Here is a 16,830-nt window from a genome sequence, read left to right on the forward strand (position 1 = left end):
AGAAGTCTTAACAGCTGGTTTTAAGGCTCAGTTTCTGAATACAGGCTGTGTGCATTTCTCTGTGGACTGAGTGGTTTGATACTTTCACAGTATTAATATAGAACCTAGACCTGCTTTATAATCAAAGAAGACATGGACATCTACCTTTATACAATTTGTGAGCTTTAACTGAAACTAAGGGACCTCAAAAAACTGTCCACATACCTTCGACTATATACAATGCATAAAAGAATGACTGAATGCTACAGAGAACGTGTGACAAAAAAACATACTGACAAACAGAAATGATGGTGTTTATTCTGTTGAAGCCAAGACTTGCCAAGTCATGTTACCCGTTGATGATGAATGCAAAAATCATCTGAATCATTTGAAAATCAAGAGCTGTCATTCAGCTTAGTGATTTGTAACTCGTGGCTACAGCGGAATCACATGCCACCATGTATTCAAAAGACACCTTTAACTGGAAACATACATACATACAGTATACATATACATTCGGTTTGCAGTTTGATATTCAAATCCACACCACGTGTACAACATCCACATAAGCAAGTAACACTTTAACATTCAGAGCTCTAACACACTTTGACATTTTGCATCCAGTGTTAATGGACAAACTTGCACAAAAGGCTACATGTACCACTCCATTGTGAACCATTACAGAAAAAAATAGTTCAGATTATGTTTCCTTTCTTGTATTTTGTAAAAATTATTTCAAAATGGTAAATTGATGTTTAGTTGTACTAATGTTTCTTTGAGGTAGAAATAATCTAATTTCACTGAGTCAAACAGTTTTCCCTCCATGATGATAGAGTGACAAACCAAAATACACATTAAATAGAGCTGTTTGTGCTGCTACTTGGCATTAAAAGGTCAGTTAGGCAAGCTAACCTAAATAATTAACCCTGTTTACACCTGCCGTTAGTACCCAACTTGAATTCAGACAGCACAGACTTTGAAAGAACACACCAAACTATATAACCACATACAACTAATTTCAACTAACTAGGTTAAAATCGGAGCTAGCTAGCTATTTAGCTAACCTAAACAGCTACCAGTGTTGCTACTTGGCATTACAAGATCAGCTAACCTTGAACACTGCTTTACAACAGTATACAGATTAAGGGTGTGTCTGGAGCAGTCATATAAAAAATGATTCATGAGCTTTCTGAGCTTTTTAGCACTGCCCTGGTATCTGACTGGTATTTGTGAAATTCCTTTAAATTGACTTATTATTCTGTTGTTCATCTCATATCTTCAGCAAAGTGAACCTCAAGCTTGAGTGCCAACCATGGTACTCCACACTGTTGTTATACAAGTACATTAGTATTAAAAATTTAATTCAACCTAGTTTACTAGGCTTGCTTAAGCTTTTAGATTTTTAGCTAACGTTAAGGGCTACTTCTGCTGCTCCTTGAGATTAGAGGTCATTTAGGCTAAAAAACGAACCTAGAAAACATCCATATCCAACTTGTATCAACATAGTACACAGATTATGTTTAGAATACATCTTGGGCAGCCAAATATAAATTGGATTTATATCTGTTTATGATTTATAACACTTTTATCTCCCACAATGTCTATTTGCATCAGTTAATGACCATTTGTTCATCTCATATCTGCATCTACTTAAACCTCAAAAGACATTTTCTATCTTTAGCTTTAGGTAGTATTTTCGTACTGTTCTAATCAGCAGCTGACAGTTTAAGTATGCAGTTTGATGCATTAATTTGGCATCACAAAAAGCCCCACATTGAAAGTGGTTTGAGGAACTGGTCTTTTATAAATGCGTAGATATTTCTAATGTGTGATCTTAAATGGATTTGAACATGATCAGATGGTTATCTGACTACACTAAAGATGCATGATAAGACTCATGCTAGACTGTATTTTTTTTCCATTCTTATTCAAAGAACTTCATAGTATTTGCTTTGTCCTCTTTACCCCTTGACATTTTCAGACGTTCACTATTTAGTCATAAAACATTTGGTCTTTTGACTCTGTGCAGTGTGGTTTAACACAACCAGATTATTTCTACCTCAACAAAAAAGTTTATAGAACTAAAACTCCAGTCTGCTGCAAGTTGAATGACGCAATGTCAGTGAGAAAGTCAGCAATTTGTTGTAATAATCTGTATAGCATTGAGCTCATGCTGCTTATACAAATGTCACCTGTTCCTTATATGATTGTGGGCAAAGTAATGTTGCACTAAGCAAAGAACTGCAGCAACATTGAAATACTCACACATGAGGTAAAGAACATCCCAATGCTTGAATACTGTGGTCACTAATGAACTAATGTGTATAATCTGGATAGATTCCTTTATAATACTCGGGCATTTCGAACTGAAAACTGAAAAGAAGCTGCAGAAACATGACAGCTCACTGGTTGCCACCAACAGCCAAATATGGCTGCTTAATGCGAATCATCAGTCGGAGTGTTTGACCAGTCATTGTTTGGACGGAGCTACAGGTCCAGTGCTGTTACACACATTGTGGAAACTGTATCTAACAGTTTACAAAATGCCTGTAATCTTAATTATTGTAAACACAAACCATGGCTGCATAAGACACAGCAGAGAACTATGGAAACCTGATGGCATGGCGCCGAAGCCAACAGGTGATCAGAAATCAGCCATCAGCGGAAACTGTATATGAGAAGTGAGGTCTCACTGTAAACACAGACCTGCAGCGCGGTCATTTTCTTCCAGCTTTGGCATATATCTATTACCTTGCTAATTAATAGCACAGTTGGTGTTTACTATTCTGTAAACAGGAGACGGATGGTTTTTCATCTGAGAAAGAAGAGCAGTTTTTTTGTTTGCTTTTGTAATATATTTTTTACTGTGCGGAAAACATAGATAGGTTGAATGTTGGTCACGTTCCTGGTAATGCCTCTCTCTGACCCTCAGACCGGTTTAATACCACTGTGTCAGGTGCAATAAGCAGTCTTAATGGTTATAGTACAGTACCAGTAATATGCTGTAATAATAAAATGCACAAAAATCATGCAGTAGTATGCAGGCTAAAGCTGTTCTGTGACATGACGTGGCATTGCTGCAAGCCTTTAAACATGAATTCCATTATATGTAAGCAGTGACTGCTCATGGGATTTGTCATGATGAGGGACCAGATGGTGTTCCTGTCGTAGCTTTGGAAATCCTAGTGTACGTTTTTTCTTCCTTCGATACCCTTCTATCAGTCTGTTAACACAGTTCAGTTCCTTAAAGTTACTCCCTCATATGAGTCCTCACGTCCTGTGATGCCTGATGTAGTTGAGTTCTTCATTTTTACCCTTGCCGAGTGGAAACATAAGAGGAAGCAACTTTCTGCACTGGAGAGATCCTTCTATCTTAATCTAAAATGCTCCCTGTAAATTGTAATGTGCGCATCTGATCCCGTGGAGACCGTCCTACCCTGCTGCTCAAACACACTCATGACAGGTAATCGAACATAGTCACACTGAAGCAGGGGCAATGCAGCGTTTCCTGGCCACAGTCCTTCTCCCACTCACTGAGTACGTGGTCCTTTTCCAGGTATAGGTAGAGCAGAGGGAGTCTTACTGCTCCACCTGAAGGCTATCGGTCTTGCTGCCGGATTCTTTGAAGCTGTTCACCTCTTCGAAAACCAACTCTGTGCAAATGCATGTGAGAGAATTATATGTGTTAGGGGTTGAAGCAGTAAAAAAAAGCACTATCTTGACATTTTATCGTCAAAACATGAGGTAATTAAATGTGAAAATCGAGGTATATTTCTGGTGCAAGCTTTATCCAGTGCTATTATATTTGTGCGTGTTCAGCTAGGTATAGTAGTCTATATATACTAGTCAGAATTAAGATGCAAACAATGCAGAATTATCCACAATGACTGTCATCTCTGGGGCATTTCACAAGCCATAAAATTCACTGATGAACTGAAGCATTATCATATTAATGATGTTGTAAATGGCAATATGTCAAAATCCACATCACTTTGGTGTTGCAGTCAGCATTCTTGCAACACCCATGCAAGCTTGAACTCATCATTGCATAATGTTCGCTTTAAATCTGTTGCATCAGTTTGTGCAACTTTTTCTTCTGCAAATCAAAAACTGCCCCACTACAACTGTTCGTAAAAGGAAGCGAGAGCATTAAATAGGAGGAAGACATTGGCTGGACATTTGAAAGTGCCATTGATATGCAGCAATCATGTCATGGTTTTAATTTTGTCTTCTGCCTGGGACTATAGTCAACACATTGCAAGTGAAGAAAACACAAAATCAAATTCAACACAATGGAAGTGTTTCCAGGGAACACAAAAAAGTGATGTACCCAGGCTGACACACACACACACACACACACACACACACACGCACACACACTCACTTGCATGTATGTATGCGCATTTATTGCTCGATGCTTTTAACTTGAAAGGTCACAAAGCATTGAACAACAGGTGCGTCTCAACCGGGTTCATCACTTTTTTGTGTCCCCTGGAGACACTTCCGCTGTCTTATGAGTATTTGCAGCACGTGTTGTCAAATTGTTGAAGATGTTTTCTGAATTTGCTTGTGTATTTGCATGTGTTTTCTTAAGCTGTAGTGCATTGAGCTTTCATGGCCACTGTAGGTTTCAGACCATATACTGTGTTACTTTCAAATCAAAGCTATACCTTTCCATTCCTCTAGAGTTCGGTCTTTGCTCTCCAGTGTTTGATCGTAAGGCGGGGCCTCTGGTTCGTCGTCTGGATCGTGGTACTGTGAGAAGTAAGGGTGTGACAGAGCCTCGCTGGCTGAGATCCTCCCATCGCAGTCCAGAACCAGCATACGCTTCAATAGATCAACAGCTAATAGAGAGACAGACACAGACAGACTGGTGAAAGAGGGCTGGGAAATGGTTAGAGACAAGTTTAAAGGACCAAAGGACCAAACCTGTATAAGTGAATTTCTCATTCACAATACAGAGAGAAAGCAACTTGAGCTTTAACAGCCTCTGTAACAAGGCTTGCAATTGAATTTAAGAGTATGGTAATCAAATCTGCAGAGCAGCACCCACCTAGTGGATTTGCTCCTCTAAAGATCTTTTCCAGGTCCTGCTGAGGCATGAAGGGCAGAGACTGGATGTACTTCTGTGCCTGCAAATAGAGACAGGCTTTCAACTCGTGGCATGTGACAATGTGGATCATTTGGTGTCAAACAGTCAGTGATCAATCACCCCAACTCTCACACATATTGACGATTAAATCAACAGCCAATGTCATTGTCAACAGAAGGATTGATGAATTAGAACAGGTTGCTTTCATCAGTGGAGGTAATTGTAGTGTTACTGAAGTTACTGTTCCCAATCATCCCTCTATTTAGTCTTCTCTCTCTTACATGCTCAGAGCAGATCTTCTTTAACAAGTCAGGTGTCGGAGTCCCAACCACCTCCATGATTCTCTTCAGCTGGTCAATATCTCAGAGAAGGAGGGGTCAAGGGCCATCAAGATTTTTGTGGAAAGTCTTCAACCTGCAGGATTTGACTCATATTATCTTGTCACACAGGAAATAAACTAAGACAGAAACTCTACTTGCTGAACACAGCAGAAAGTCAGCTTGTCTTCTCTAGACAGCACAAGCACCACAACATACAAAGATCAGTAAATCAAATTCGTTTTAGACACCGAATACAACAACCTAGATAATTCAGCCCTTTGTGATCCACCCTATTCATTCCCAACTTCTCGCTGCTGACGCACCTCCCCTTCAGAAAGGCCTGGGATTGTAATGCAAATCCACAAGAAGTCTGCATCCACAGGGCACTTTAAAGAGGTAATGGAAGGTTGCAGGCTGCAAATTGCGGTAGACTCATGCCATGCTGATTAAGGATACAATCAGAGCCAGGAAAAAGGACTTTTCCCTTCAGAAGCTCTCCCATAATGCATCCCACTGACCAAATATCAACTGGAAACAGAAACACCAGAGGTTTAATAACATTTAATGAGCTTGCAAAAAAAAAAATAGATTGAAAATGTCTATAGTTTGATGGCATCGTACCGTTCTGATTGTAGTGCATCCAGTTCAGCATGATCTCCGGCGCTCGATACCAGCGAGTCGCCACATACCCTGTCATCTCGTCATCTGTCTGTCTGGCCAATCCAAAGTCAAGAATCTGGAGAACAGGTATAGTTTATCTAAGGTATGGGGTTCATACTGTGAAGGATTTGCAGGTTTAAACTGAAGGTCAGTCTTACCCTCAGCTCGCAGTCCTCATTTACCGCCACATTACTCGGCTTGAGGTCCTGGAAAAGATAGTGAAGCAGACAAAGGAGGAGAGAAGCATGATTAGAATAAAGATGTACCTGCAGAGAGAGGGATGGATATGAATACAAAACTGCAAAACCACATTATTAGAGGAAATACGAGGGGGAAAGCTGTCTGTTTAGAGGTCAAGAAAAAGAGGTTTATTTTCCATTTTGAATCAGGCAAGTGCTGCAACAATCTCTCAGACATGGTGGTCAAAATGGCAAGAAGAGCAAAGGGAAGGCACTCACTCGGTGGATCAATCCCGCTGAATGGATGTACTGTTCGGCAGGCAGTGGGGTGGGGCAGGAGGATGGGGTGGGGGACATAAAGGGAGACATGGGTCAACAGTGCAGTTCACCATATTAGCCCCTGCCGAAGGGAAGACTGCTTTTATCTATCCCATGGTAACCGGCAAGGCCGAACAGACAGCCAGCACTGCCAGACTGATTCAGTGTCAGCAGGGAAACACAGGCCACAATTCACAAAGAATAGCATAATGTCAATTTCAATACACTGTAAAAGTCGAGTATTTCTGCAACACAGACTATGGTGTCCAAATTCTGACAGACAGACTGCTGACAGGCTGCATTCACATCAGTGAATCAAGCAGTTTATACTACAGTGATTTCTAACCAGGAGTTCCTGTTCCCCAGGAGACGAGGAAAAATGTAGCTGATAAATTACGATAAAAAAAATAAAAAATAGAATGAACATATAAAGTCAACATGATAAAGAAAATGCCTACAAAGTTAAATAGGCTTATTATTTAATATTTCAGCTATAAGCCAGCCTCAGTTTAACACTGATGATGGCTTGTCTTGTTGACTCAGCCACGATCGTGCACTTGATACAGTGCCCAGGATTTGGAGCTGTGCACACTGCCATTGCTTTCTAACATATTAAGTCAGCTGTAGAACCTGAACATTACGCAGACTGAGCGTGCATAAAAGCTAGTTAGCAAGCGAGCAGAGAAGTCCAATAAATAGTTGAAATAGTTAGCTAAAAATAATGGCTAAGCAGTTAAATATGCTACTTAGCTAAAAGTAGTGAATAAATAGTGCAAATAGGTAATAGTACCAAATAATTATAATAGTTGTAGTGTGTAGTAGTTTTAAAATATTTTAGTTAATAATAGATAAATATTCAGATAGTTAGCAAAAAAGTTATGGCTAAATGGTTTAAATTTCAAACTTCTACCACTTCAAGTTACTAGCACCAAGGCAAACTTGACCAAAATGACCTAAACATTGACAGTTAAATTGTATGAAAAAGAAATATTTTGACATAATAATCAATATGTAATGAGTACAGTTAAATAACATCCAGTTAAAAATCAGTTCAAATTAAAACATTTGGTACTTGATGGGGTTAATAAGGGGGTACTTCTGAGAGGAAACAATTGGGAACCACTGGTGTAGTATCTGCATACTAACACATGCTGTATACTATGCTGCATTTAGTGTGAAATACAGCAGGTGTATCATGGTGGAATAAATTACCTTGAGGCCGCGGAGGAGCTGGTAAATTAAGAACTGCACGTGCTCGTCTGACAACCTCTGAAATTTGACGATGTTATTGAGGTCTGCACCCATCAGGTTAGTCACCAGGTAGCTGGAAAAGGGCAAAATGTATGTAGGGTGAATAGGGGGTGGGGTTAGGGGAGCTCCAGTTAGAGGAGAGCATGTTGATGCTGCCCTGGCAACCGTCAGACAATTCTACAAGACTATTATCCCCAGGATCACCTCCGTCACCATCACCATGCCCTTTAATAACAGAGTCATTGCATTTTTGGTGTAAATTGGACAGCTGTGAATCTTGCAGTAAACATCAAGGGTTTAAAGAACGTACAGCTCATTGAAGTCTTCTAATGTTGCAGCAGGTGTGAAGACGTCCAGCAGCCCTATTACCTGCAGAGACAGAAACAAAGACAAGTAGAGCAGATCAGTAATGGAGTGGAAACGTGCAGAGGGCTGTGTGTGTCTGCCTGTCTCTGGGTATTTCTATAAGGAGCACTAACATTCTCATGTTTCATGTGCTTGAGCAGCCTGAGTTCCCGGTACGAGCGGCGGCTGTGGATCAGAGACTGAAAAGGCCGGGACAGTTTCTTCACCGCAACCTTCTGCCTTGAGACCACATCATACGCCGAACTGGAAAGAGAAAACAGAGAGAGGTAAATATTAAAAACATGTCTGTATGTACATCAATTGACATGACTTTGCAAATTTGAGTTTTTTTTTTTTTTATTTAAACCCTATTGCTTTTGTTGGATGTGGGCAACAAATTACATTTTAAACCAATAATTCAACATTTTCAATGCTTATTTGCTGTGAGCTAGACAACAGGACTGATATCACTCTCATATCTGTGCACTCGATGTTAAGATACAATGAGAAGATGGTTGGCTCAGCTTACCATACAGACTGAAGACAGGTGGAAATAGCTGGTCTGACTCTGTCTCAAGATTACATGTTGTAGCACCTCTAAAGCTCACTACATCTCATTGTAGTCAGTACAAAAAACAAAGTCTAAAAATACTACTACTACTCTTTACCTGCGGGACAATAGCTTGGCTAGGTACAGTGACTTCCACAGACATTGTTACTTTTGGACAGAGCTAGGTTTCCAGTCATTATGGTAAGGTAAACTATTTCCTGTACTTCAAACGAGGTACAATGTGTTAATTAGTGAACTACGGAGGTGCTGGTAGGTGGAGTTTGGTGCTTTTGGATAGATGTAAGCTAGCTGTTTGCAACTGTTTCCAGTCTTTATTCTAAGCCAAGCTAACTGGCTGCTGGAGTGGTATCAATCGTCTTATCTAACCCTCAGCAAGACAGCGAATAAGCATCTCTCCCAAAAAGATTCCCTCAAACTTCAGCTGAGAGTATGTCTACATATTTGTGATAAATGTCTGAGAGTGGAAAGAGTGACAGACATACAGGACGGCGGCGAGAGGGACAGTGTTAGAGGATGTGGTGGAAGAAGGGAAGTGAGGATGTACGATACTGTATAATTGTGGCGGTTCATACCACCTCCCACTTTTGAAATGTAAATATCATTCCATATATCAAATGCTGAGCCCTGCTGCTGCTGCTGCTGCTGCTGCTGCTGCTGCTGCTGCTGATGATGATGCCACTGCCTTTGTGGTGCCAGTTTCTTTTCAGCCTTGCCAGCTTTTCAACACTTGCACTAATAATAATACAGCCATCAGAGAGCGGAACAGACAAACAGGAAGGAAACATGAGCAATGCTGTTGAGTAAAGCAGAAACAGAGCAAGAAGCAAGAAGTGAAACAAGTGGACATTTAAAGTAGGGTTAAGTGTGAACAGTGAAAAATTTATACTGTATGTTCAGAAATGACTCACTGTATTGTGTAATGTGACCATTAGTTTATATGAGTGAATTCTGATCACTTTAAGGGAAAATCTTTTTGCGGTGTGCAATATAATTTTTTTTTTTTTACAGTGAGTAAAAAAATTTATGTCTATACTCTCTATACTATATTTTATTGTATTGTCGCTGTGATAACTGCCTCTTCTGCAATGGATTTCTCACTATCAGTTCTATATAGCCCTATGAAGAAGCCTCCAAGCCACTGTAAAGGAGACCAATGTAAACGTTTTGAAAAAAAAACAGCAATGGCTACATGAAAAGTAAAGCAAATATGGCAAAGGGAGCTACATGATATTTTGGACGAGCAGTAGGCGATATGGGTAAAATCTTATCTTACAGTGTAGGAAATTTTATATTGCAATATCTCTCTCTATATATAGTGTATATATATATAATGACATAATAAAAATGTTAAATTTATTTTGAATTTAGAAACATTTATGGATAAAATAAGCATAGAGGAAGATCTTGGGCTTATCTGGTAAATAAACAACATTCATTCATTAGCCATACCAATTATCCCTTAGGATAATAGGAGGGGGGGTCTATCACAGGGCTGACATAGTATAGAGACATTCACACCTACAGGCAATTTAGAGTTGGCAATTAACTGCATGTCTTTGGATCGTTTGGATTGTGGGAGGAAGCCGGAGTACCCAGAGAAAACCCACACAGGAATGAGGAAAACATGTAAACTCCTAAGAGAAAGGCCTCAGCCAGGCGGCAGGTTCAGACACAGGAGTTTCTTGCTGTGAGGCGACATGCTAACCATTGCACCACCGTGCCACCTAAATAAACAGCAATCACATAAAAATGAAGCAAGCAATTCAGTTACTTTATTTGCAACATTGCCCTCTAAGAGACAGATACATTTTAACTATATGGCAAAATCTTTGACAGTGGACAAAATTGATTCATGGTGTAAATTTCTGTCCTTCACAAAGCCACAAAGGAATAGTTCAACATTCATCAGCTATCTGAAGCTTAGCAGCATAAAAAAAAGCATAAAGACTGGAAACAGGAGGAAACAGCCTCTACCTAGCAGAACCTCTCAAGATCACAAATTATATCTCGTCTGTCTGATCCCCGCAAAAACAAAAGGTTTCAACCTACCCAACCCCTTAACCTAAGCTAACCGCCTCCTGTATCTTAATATTTAGCCTATAGACATGTGTAACCAGTTAACCTCCAGTCAACTGTGATCATGTAACTTAGCCACTCTCCATGGAGTACAAAAGGTGTAGTTAATACATTAAAACACAGAAAACTTGCCTGACACAATATGTTAGCGTAGTACACAATACGTTTAAGCTAGCAATTGAACTGTTGAATGAAATTGAACAGAAAGGCTAAAACCTGGATGATCATGATGTCTCCCATGGAGGACAACAGCGAAAGGGGAGAGGTAAAGGCGGGAGACCGCCTTTATAGCGGGGACCCCACAGAAGTGAACATAAGGACACAGAAACAGTCTCAAATGTTCCGCATGTTGACTCATGAGGGCTAACATTTCGAGCTATAACCATTAGCACACGTTTGTGTTATTGTAATACTACATATTATTGTTGTATAACTGACTGTTAGGGTTTTTTTTTTAAGTAATGTGAGGGGCCCATGGCACATTCATTCCCCTGGGGCCCCTAGCAGCTTAATAAATGATGCAAAAACGGCAGGTACAGTATACTGTGTGGTCACTGTGAGACAGTGTGAGTACCCACCAAATGATGCATGTCTTCTGTATTTTTCCACAGTATGAAACTCACTGTAAATATTACTATATCATTTCATGATGACCTGTAATGCTTACATGCTTGAGTAAACTACACTCTTGCCAGTTGAGTGCATCCGTGTGGCTCTGCGGCTTGACATCACCTGCTGCCTGCCCGGATGTCCCCACCGGGCTCTAGCCAGGACAGCAGCCAGTCTCCTCCGTCCCTGACATCAACCAGGCCTCACCGCCTCGCTCACATACCTTCCTCCCTGCCATCTTCCATACATGGGTCTGACTGCACCACTCTCAGCACACACAGCCGAGCAAGGCATTGATTTCATTGATTTTTTCTCCTCCTTTATTGTCTCACGATTTTTTTTAATATTCCGACTCCTAATGCACCTCCGGTTTCAAGCATGTGGAGGGGAGGGGTAAGTAATATCTAATGTGAGATGATTCAAGTGCACTGATAATCCACTGCTGTTTTTAGGTACATTAACACTAACATTATAGCCCACATGCATCTGTGTCTCTTCAAGTGCACTGATGTGAAATGATCAGTCATCTATCCAATCACGATCAGCAACAAATCGGAACCCCAGTCTCGTTTTGTGCTTGTATCAAATTTCCAATCAAAAATCTGACAAGCAGCGACACAACCCTTTTGACAGGAGAATACGAAGCGGTCATGTTTTATTCATAGTTACCCAAATGAGAGGCTTTGTGCCAAATTTCTGGATTACAGAGCAGATGTTACATATGCAGACATGAGATGAAAGCAGCCTTGATCAGCTTAATGCATATTCTCTGCTGATGTTCAGTCTCGATTGGTCCAATATTGGCCCAGTTTATGTCTCGAGAAACATAAGCAGAAAAGAGACTATGAAGCTGAGAAGACAATGAGTCTGGATTACACAAAGGGAGCTGACAGTGTTCAGTCTGCCAAACTTTTTGCCTCATGACTTATCAAAATTCAAGCGGCACTGCATGTTAAATTATTAAATAAGCTTTGTATTTATGATGCTTCTCTCTCTTGTGTTTGTGCTTTGCAGCTGTAAAATCTCAATAGTCATTCCTCACTAGCCTAGTGCACTGTTTTCTTTCTAGACTCTGTTTCTGTATGTTACAGTTCTCCCTCTCCCAAGGGTGACTGGGGTATAACTTCTTCATGTCTAGCTATAATGGATTATACGAGCTTGTCGGATACTTGACCTCAGGCTCGCATTCTCAAGAGGGTTGGCCAAGAGAACAAGCAGCCATTTGAGATAAATGATGAGAGCTGCTTTACTGCATATCTCAAGAAATAGACTATATGAGACTAACACCCCCCCCCCCCCCCTCAATTCAAGAAACCACACATACAGATGTCATACTCTCAACTCCCATCCCCCAGCCATTTACTGACCAAGTCTTACCATGAGAAAGTCACTGACAATGGCTTGAGATCAACATTAAACAATGCAGGGCAGTGCTGGGTGGTGGGTGGAGGAAGGTCTTTGTGTGTGTGTATTTAATTCAAAAAAGTGTTGCAGTAACTTGAGGCATTTCACTAGGCTCTAGGCATTATACCAGATATTATGCCTTGAGAAATATAACAGACAGGAGGAGGAAAACATCTGCTAATCCTGAAATCTTTGTCACAATTTTCTCATTCTTCCAAACAAAATAGACCAGCTTAATTCGTTTGAAAAAATAGAAATTACAATTGAATTTTTAAAAGACATATCCATGTACTGAGTCAGCTGTAATACGTGAACAACATGTTTTGCAACTGAGAGTGCATAAGAACTAGTAAGCTAGCAAGCAGAGATGTTGCACGCATCTTAAATTTATGAATAAACAGTTATATATAAGTTAGTTAGTTATATATAAATAAATTAAGTAATAATAAATAAAGAAATAAATAAATGGTTTAGTTAGCTAAAAGTAATAAATAAATGATTAAAGCATCCTGTTTCTGCCAGTCCAAGTGATTGTAGTTTTATATAATTAACATCAACTTTAAAATCAGATTTAGAACATGAGTGGTGGAGTTGATGAAGGGTTAATGGGTCACAAACGAAAAGCTCTTATATTGATCACTGTTTAGTTGTATATGACACTAAACACTAATTTATCATCAAAGGGGGAATAAAGAGACTCCACAACTCTTGCCTTGTCTTCATGCTCGGTATAGTCCTATTCATGATCCTATTGTGAAACCAGAGAAGTTCCAGAAAGTGCCTTTCAGGGAAATAGATACACATGAGAATTATATTACTATGATCAGAAAGACTTTGGCAGTGAGTTTCCCATTACACCAATTATCTGAACCTTCAGAGGTCAGAGTCACAACTGTGAATGCCACATTGCTTAGGGCAAAAATGTTTAGACAATCTGTAACACTGAATGGATGCATTGAAAATACTACACATGCATTTGCAGCATGGGTGTCCTACATGAGAATCAAACTTTAACCTCAGCAGTACTGTGCTACAGAAACTCCCATGTCCATATAACCTTGAATCAGCTGAAAGCAAAGTCATGATTCTGATCCACCTCTCTGAATGTTTTGCTCTTGTGCTTTTCTGAGCAGAGCATTAAAGCTGCAGTATATGCTAGATGTTTATGCACAAAATACTCATATGAGAGCCTGAATCATCAAGTTGAGCTCCAACAGAGAAAGACATCCCATCTGCTGCTAATTCAGTGTCTTAAAAGTGTCTTGATTAACATCTGACTTGACAGGAACTTGGCTGCTGAGGTTAATATTTGATTCTCATTCTGGACACCCATGTTAACGCGTGTGTTATATTTTCCTCTGCCACACTCCCACACTTATGTAACAAAAAGTTCTGAGAAAGTCAGAATAAGATGCAGTAAATTAAGCCCAGTAGCTCAAACGAAAAGTGTCAGTTATGGACACTTCTACACTTCCACAGAGAAAGCTCAAACAGAAAATGAGTGAGTGCTCCATCTGGAGAAATTTGGACTCTTCTGCCTTTATTGCCCCTTTTTGGTACAAAACATCTCAACATTTGGACTCCCTGTCGCAGGATTTGGGGACTTACAGCCTTGCAAAGCTGGCCCAAATTTTAGATAGTTCTCATTGTTGTCTGGATTGTGCAGATGTGCAGATATGAATGGATCAGCTTTAAAGCAGTTCTCAGGAAGGTGCCATTTCACCTGCAAGATAATGTCATTGCAAATAGATTCTTTATATATCTTATATTTATAGCTACAAAGCTTTGTGTAAATAGTTCTTTACCAGCTTTTGGGAGTTTCTGTACATGATCCAGTGATTGGCCTAGCTGCCAGCATCAATCAATTCTTTGTGAAAGATTTTCTGGCTGCGTCTGGCTTTGCATTTAATTCTCACTGCCTTTATGAAGGTGCCAACATGCAAGGTTGCATAAAGCAGCCTTAATATCTAATTCATGTCTTGAAACTGGGATTATTACTCTGGGATCAGTCATTTGAAAAAACAAACCATTCTCTCTACATTTCCTTAGGTAACCATCAGCCTGCTATGAACAACTTAATTAATATCGAGTCTCGGAGGCGGTTATCACCATAGCACGTTGCCATGGCAACGGTATCCCACCAGCTGATATGGATTGGTCCAAAATTAAAGCAATTACATGTTGTAGGTTGACTATGTCTGCATCCATACAGACAGGAGGGTGGGTGTTCAGGTATATGCCAGGATTCAGGAATATGCTACAAGATGATGCATTCATTCACCTACTGCGGGCTCCAAGGTGTCAGACTTGCATCATGTTATCAACTGAGAGCAGCTGTGGTTTTCCCCCTCCAGATGTGGCGTGCATCTTTCGAGTCCCACTAGACTAACCTCTGCAGAGTTGCTCCTCATATTTAAAGGAGTACAGAGACTGTGTGTGTGTTTGTGTGTGTGTGTGGAGGGGCTGTGTATGTATGAGGCGGGGGGTGAGGGGGGGGGTGAGGAGTATTTGGGAAATTCCTGTACTGACACTGTCTCATTCTTTCATTTCCTGCCATCCATGAGCAGCAGACAGTGAGATTGTGGTTAAAAACAAGTCGCACAGATCTGTTCTGTCCTTCTGTGTGTCTGACAACAGCAGGTATAAAGAAATCTGACTCATCTTGCATATTAAAATATTAATATGATAGAAATATTCATATCATATTATGCTTTTCCCTCAATATTGAGCCTGTAGCTGCAGAGGCAATGGGGTAATGATAATTCGCCGGTAATAACAACAATGACAACAATAAAACCCCATAATCACTTCCCACAGGCAGCTTCATCCTGGCACCAGCAGACATGTACGCGTCGCTATGCTGGTGCATCATCACCAGTGTTCGGTAAATGTTATGGCTGTGCAGCCTCGCCCCGACACCCGCCCTGCGCGCACACACACACACACACACACATACAAACACTCACCACACAGATCCGTAGGCTCCTGAGCCCACCGGCGTCAGGTTCTGGTATCGTTCCGGAACCTCCCACACAGTCTTGTTAAGCTCCTGCCGGTAAAAGCCGGGTCTGGCGGACATCTCTCCGAACCGTCTGCAGGGTAGAAAGGGGTGCGCGAAAAAAGGGGAAGAGACGAAGAATGGAAATGAAGGGAGGAAAACGATGGATGCGACCGGGAGGCGCGGGCCGCCGTCTGCTTAGGCAAGCTGCTGCTGTTGCTGATGCACACGCCGCACCGGCCACAGCCTCTCTCTCTCTCTCTCTCTCGCTCTCTCTCTCTCTCTCTCCCTGTCACCCTCCCTGCCCCCTCTTCCTGTGGCTACATTGTCAAAAAGTTGATATAATAGACTATGCATTAGAGAAATGTCAAAAATATTATATTATATTATGTGTACAATTGAGCTTATCATACAAAAAGAATCATTGTTAATACATATGACTAATGGTGCTTTGAATGATAGATCATATATATATCTGTATGTTCACAGCTTTTCAATGTGTAAAAACAGTGAGCTGCAAGGTGCCCAGATTAAGAATATATTTCACTTTTTATGCATTTTTGTACAAAACAAGAGGTGTGTATTTTGTCCCCCAACAAACACATTGAACACAAATTTAGAATTGATTTCTTAATGACCAGTTCGAACAGGAGGAATGATTACACTAAGCACAAACTGTTTCAGTGTGCTTTAAGACGATATTGAATCATTTTGAACCTCTCCTTTAAGTATTTGTTGGCATTTCACTGTACTGTATTTCACTGAAATAATCAAGCAGAAGATTGTGCTGGAGGCCACAATGTTTAGCCATATATAACATAAATGCCATGGTAAAATACTATTCATGTTCAGGCAATATATATTTACATGCTTTGCTCAGGAATTGACACAACTGACACAAAACACGACTGAACACAATCAACACAAAGATATTCAATTTGAATTGATTGACACAACTGTACTGTAACAATCCACTTACACTGTGTCAATAATGTAAAAGTATTGCTGGCATCTAGTGGTTAAAATGT

General features: G+C 40.3%; 1 protein-coding gene across 1 annotated transcript; it reads right to left on the reverse strand.

Moving 5' to 3' along the window:
* Window positions 1–276: 276 nt before the first annotated feature.
* LOC111225013 (mitogen-activated protein kinase 11-like) lies at window positions 277–16,026 on the reverse strand. The gene is made up of 12 exons (XM_022749751.1): window positions 15,771–16,026; window positions 8,279–8,408; window positions 8,110–8,168; window positions 7,761–7,872; window positions 6,510–6,539; window positions 6,210–6,257; window positions 6,013–6,127; window positions 5,848–5,919; window positions 5,353–5,432; window positions 5,033–5,111; window positions 4,650–4,823; window positions 277–3,632 (listed from the first exon to the last, which is right to left on the reverse strand). Exons 1-12 carry the CDS (start codon window positions 15,881–15,883, stop codon window positions 3,559–3,561), a joined length of 1,086 nt encoding a protein of 361 aa, XP_022605472.1. The 5' UTR covers window positions 15,884–16,026; the 3' UTR covers window positions 277–3,558.
* Between the last annotated feature and the right edge of the window lie 804 nt (window positions 16,027–16,830).

This window comes from Seriola dumerili, unplaced genomic scaffold (genome assembly GCF_002260705.1).
Source record: "Seriola dumerili isolate Sdu_G_001 unplaced genomic scaffold, Sdu_1.0 BDQW01000138.1, whole genome shotgun sequence".
NCBI classification, from domain to species: Eukaryota; Metazoa; Chordata; class Actinopteri; order Carangiformes; family Carangidae; genus Seriola; species Seriola dumerili.

Excerpts from the sequence above, each read along its gene's own strand:
- LOC111225013 (XM_022749751.1), bottom strand. The coding sequence starts at position 15,883 with ATGTCCGCCAGACCCGGCTTTTACCGGCAGGAGCTTAACAAGACTGTG. Across the intron at positions 5,433-5,847 it reads CCTTTTTCCTGGCTCTGATT|ATATTGACCAGCTGAAGAGA; the intron begins GTATCCTTAATC and ends TCCTTCTCTGAG. Across the intron at positions 4,824-5,032 it reads TAGAGGAGCAAATCCACTAG|CTGTTGATCTATTGAAGCGT; the intron begins GTGGGTGCTGCT and ends TCTCTCTATTAG.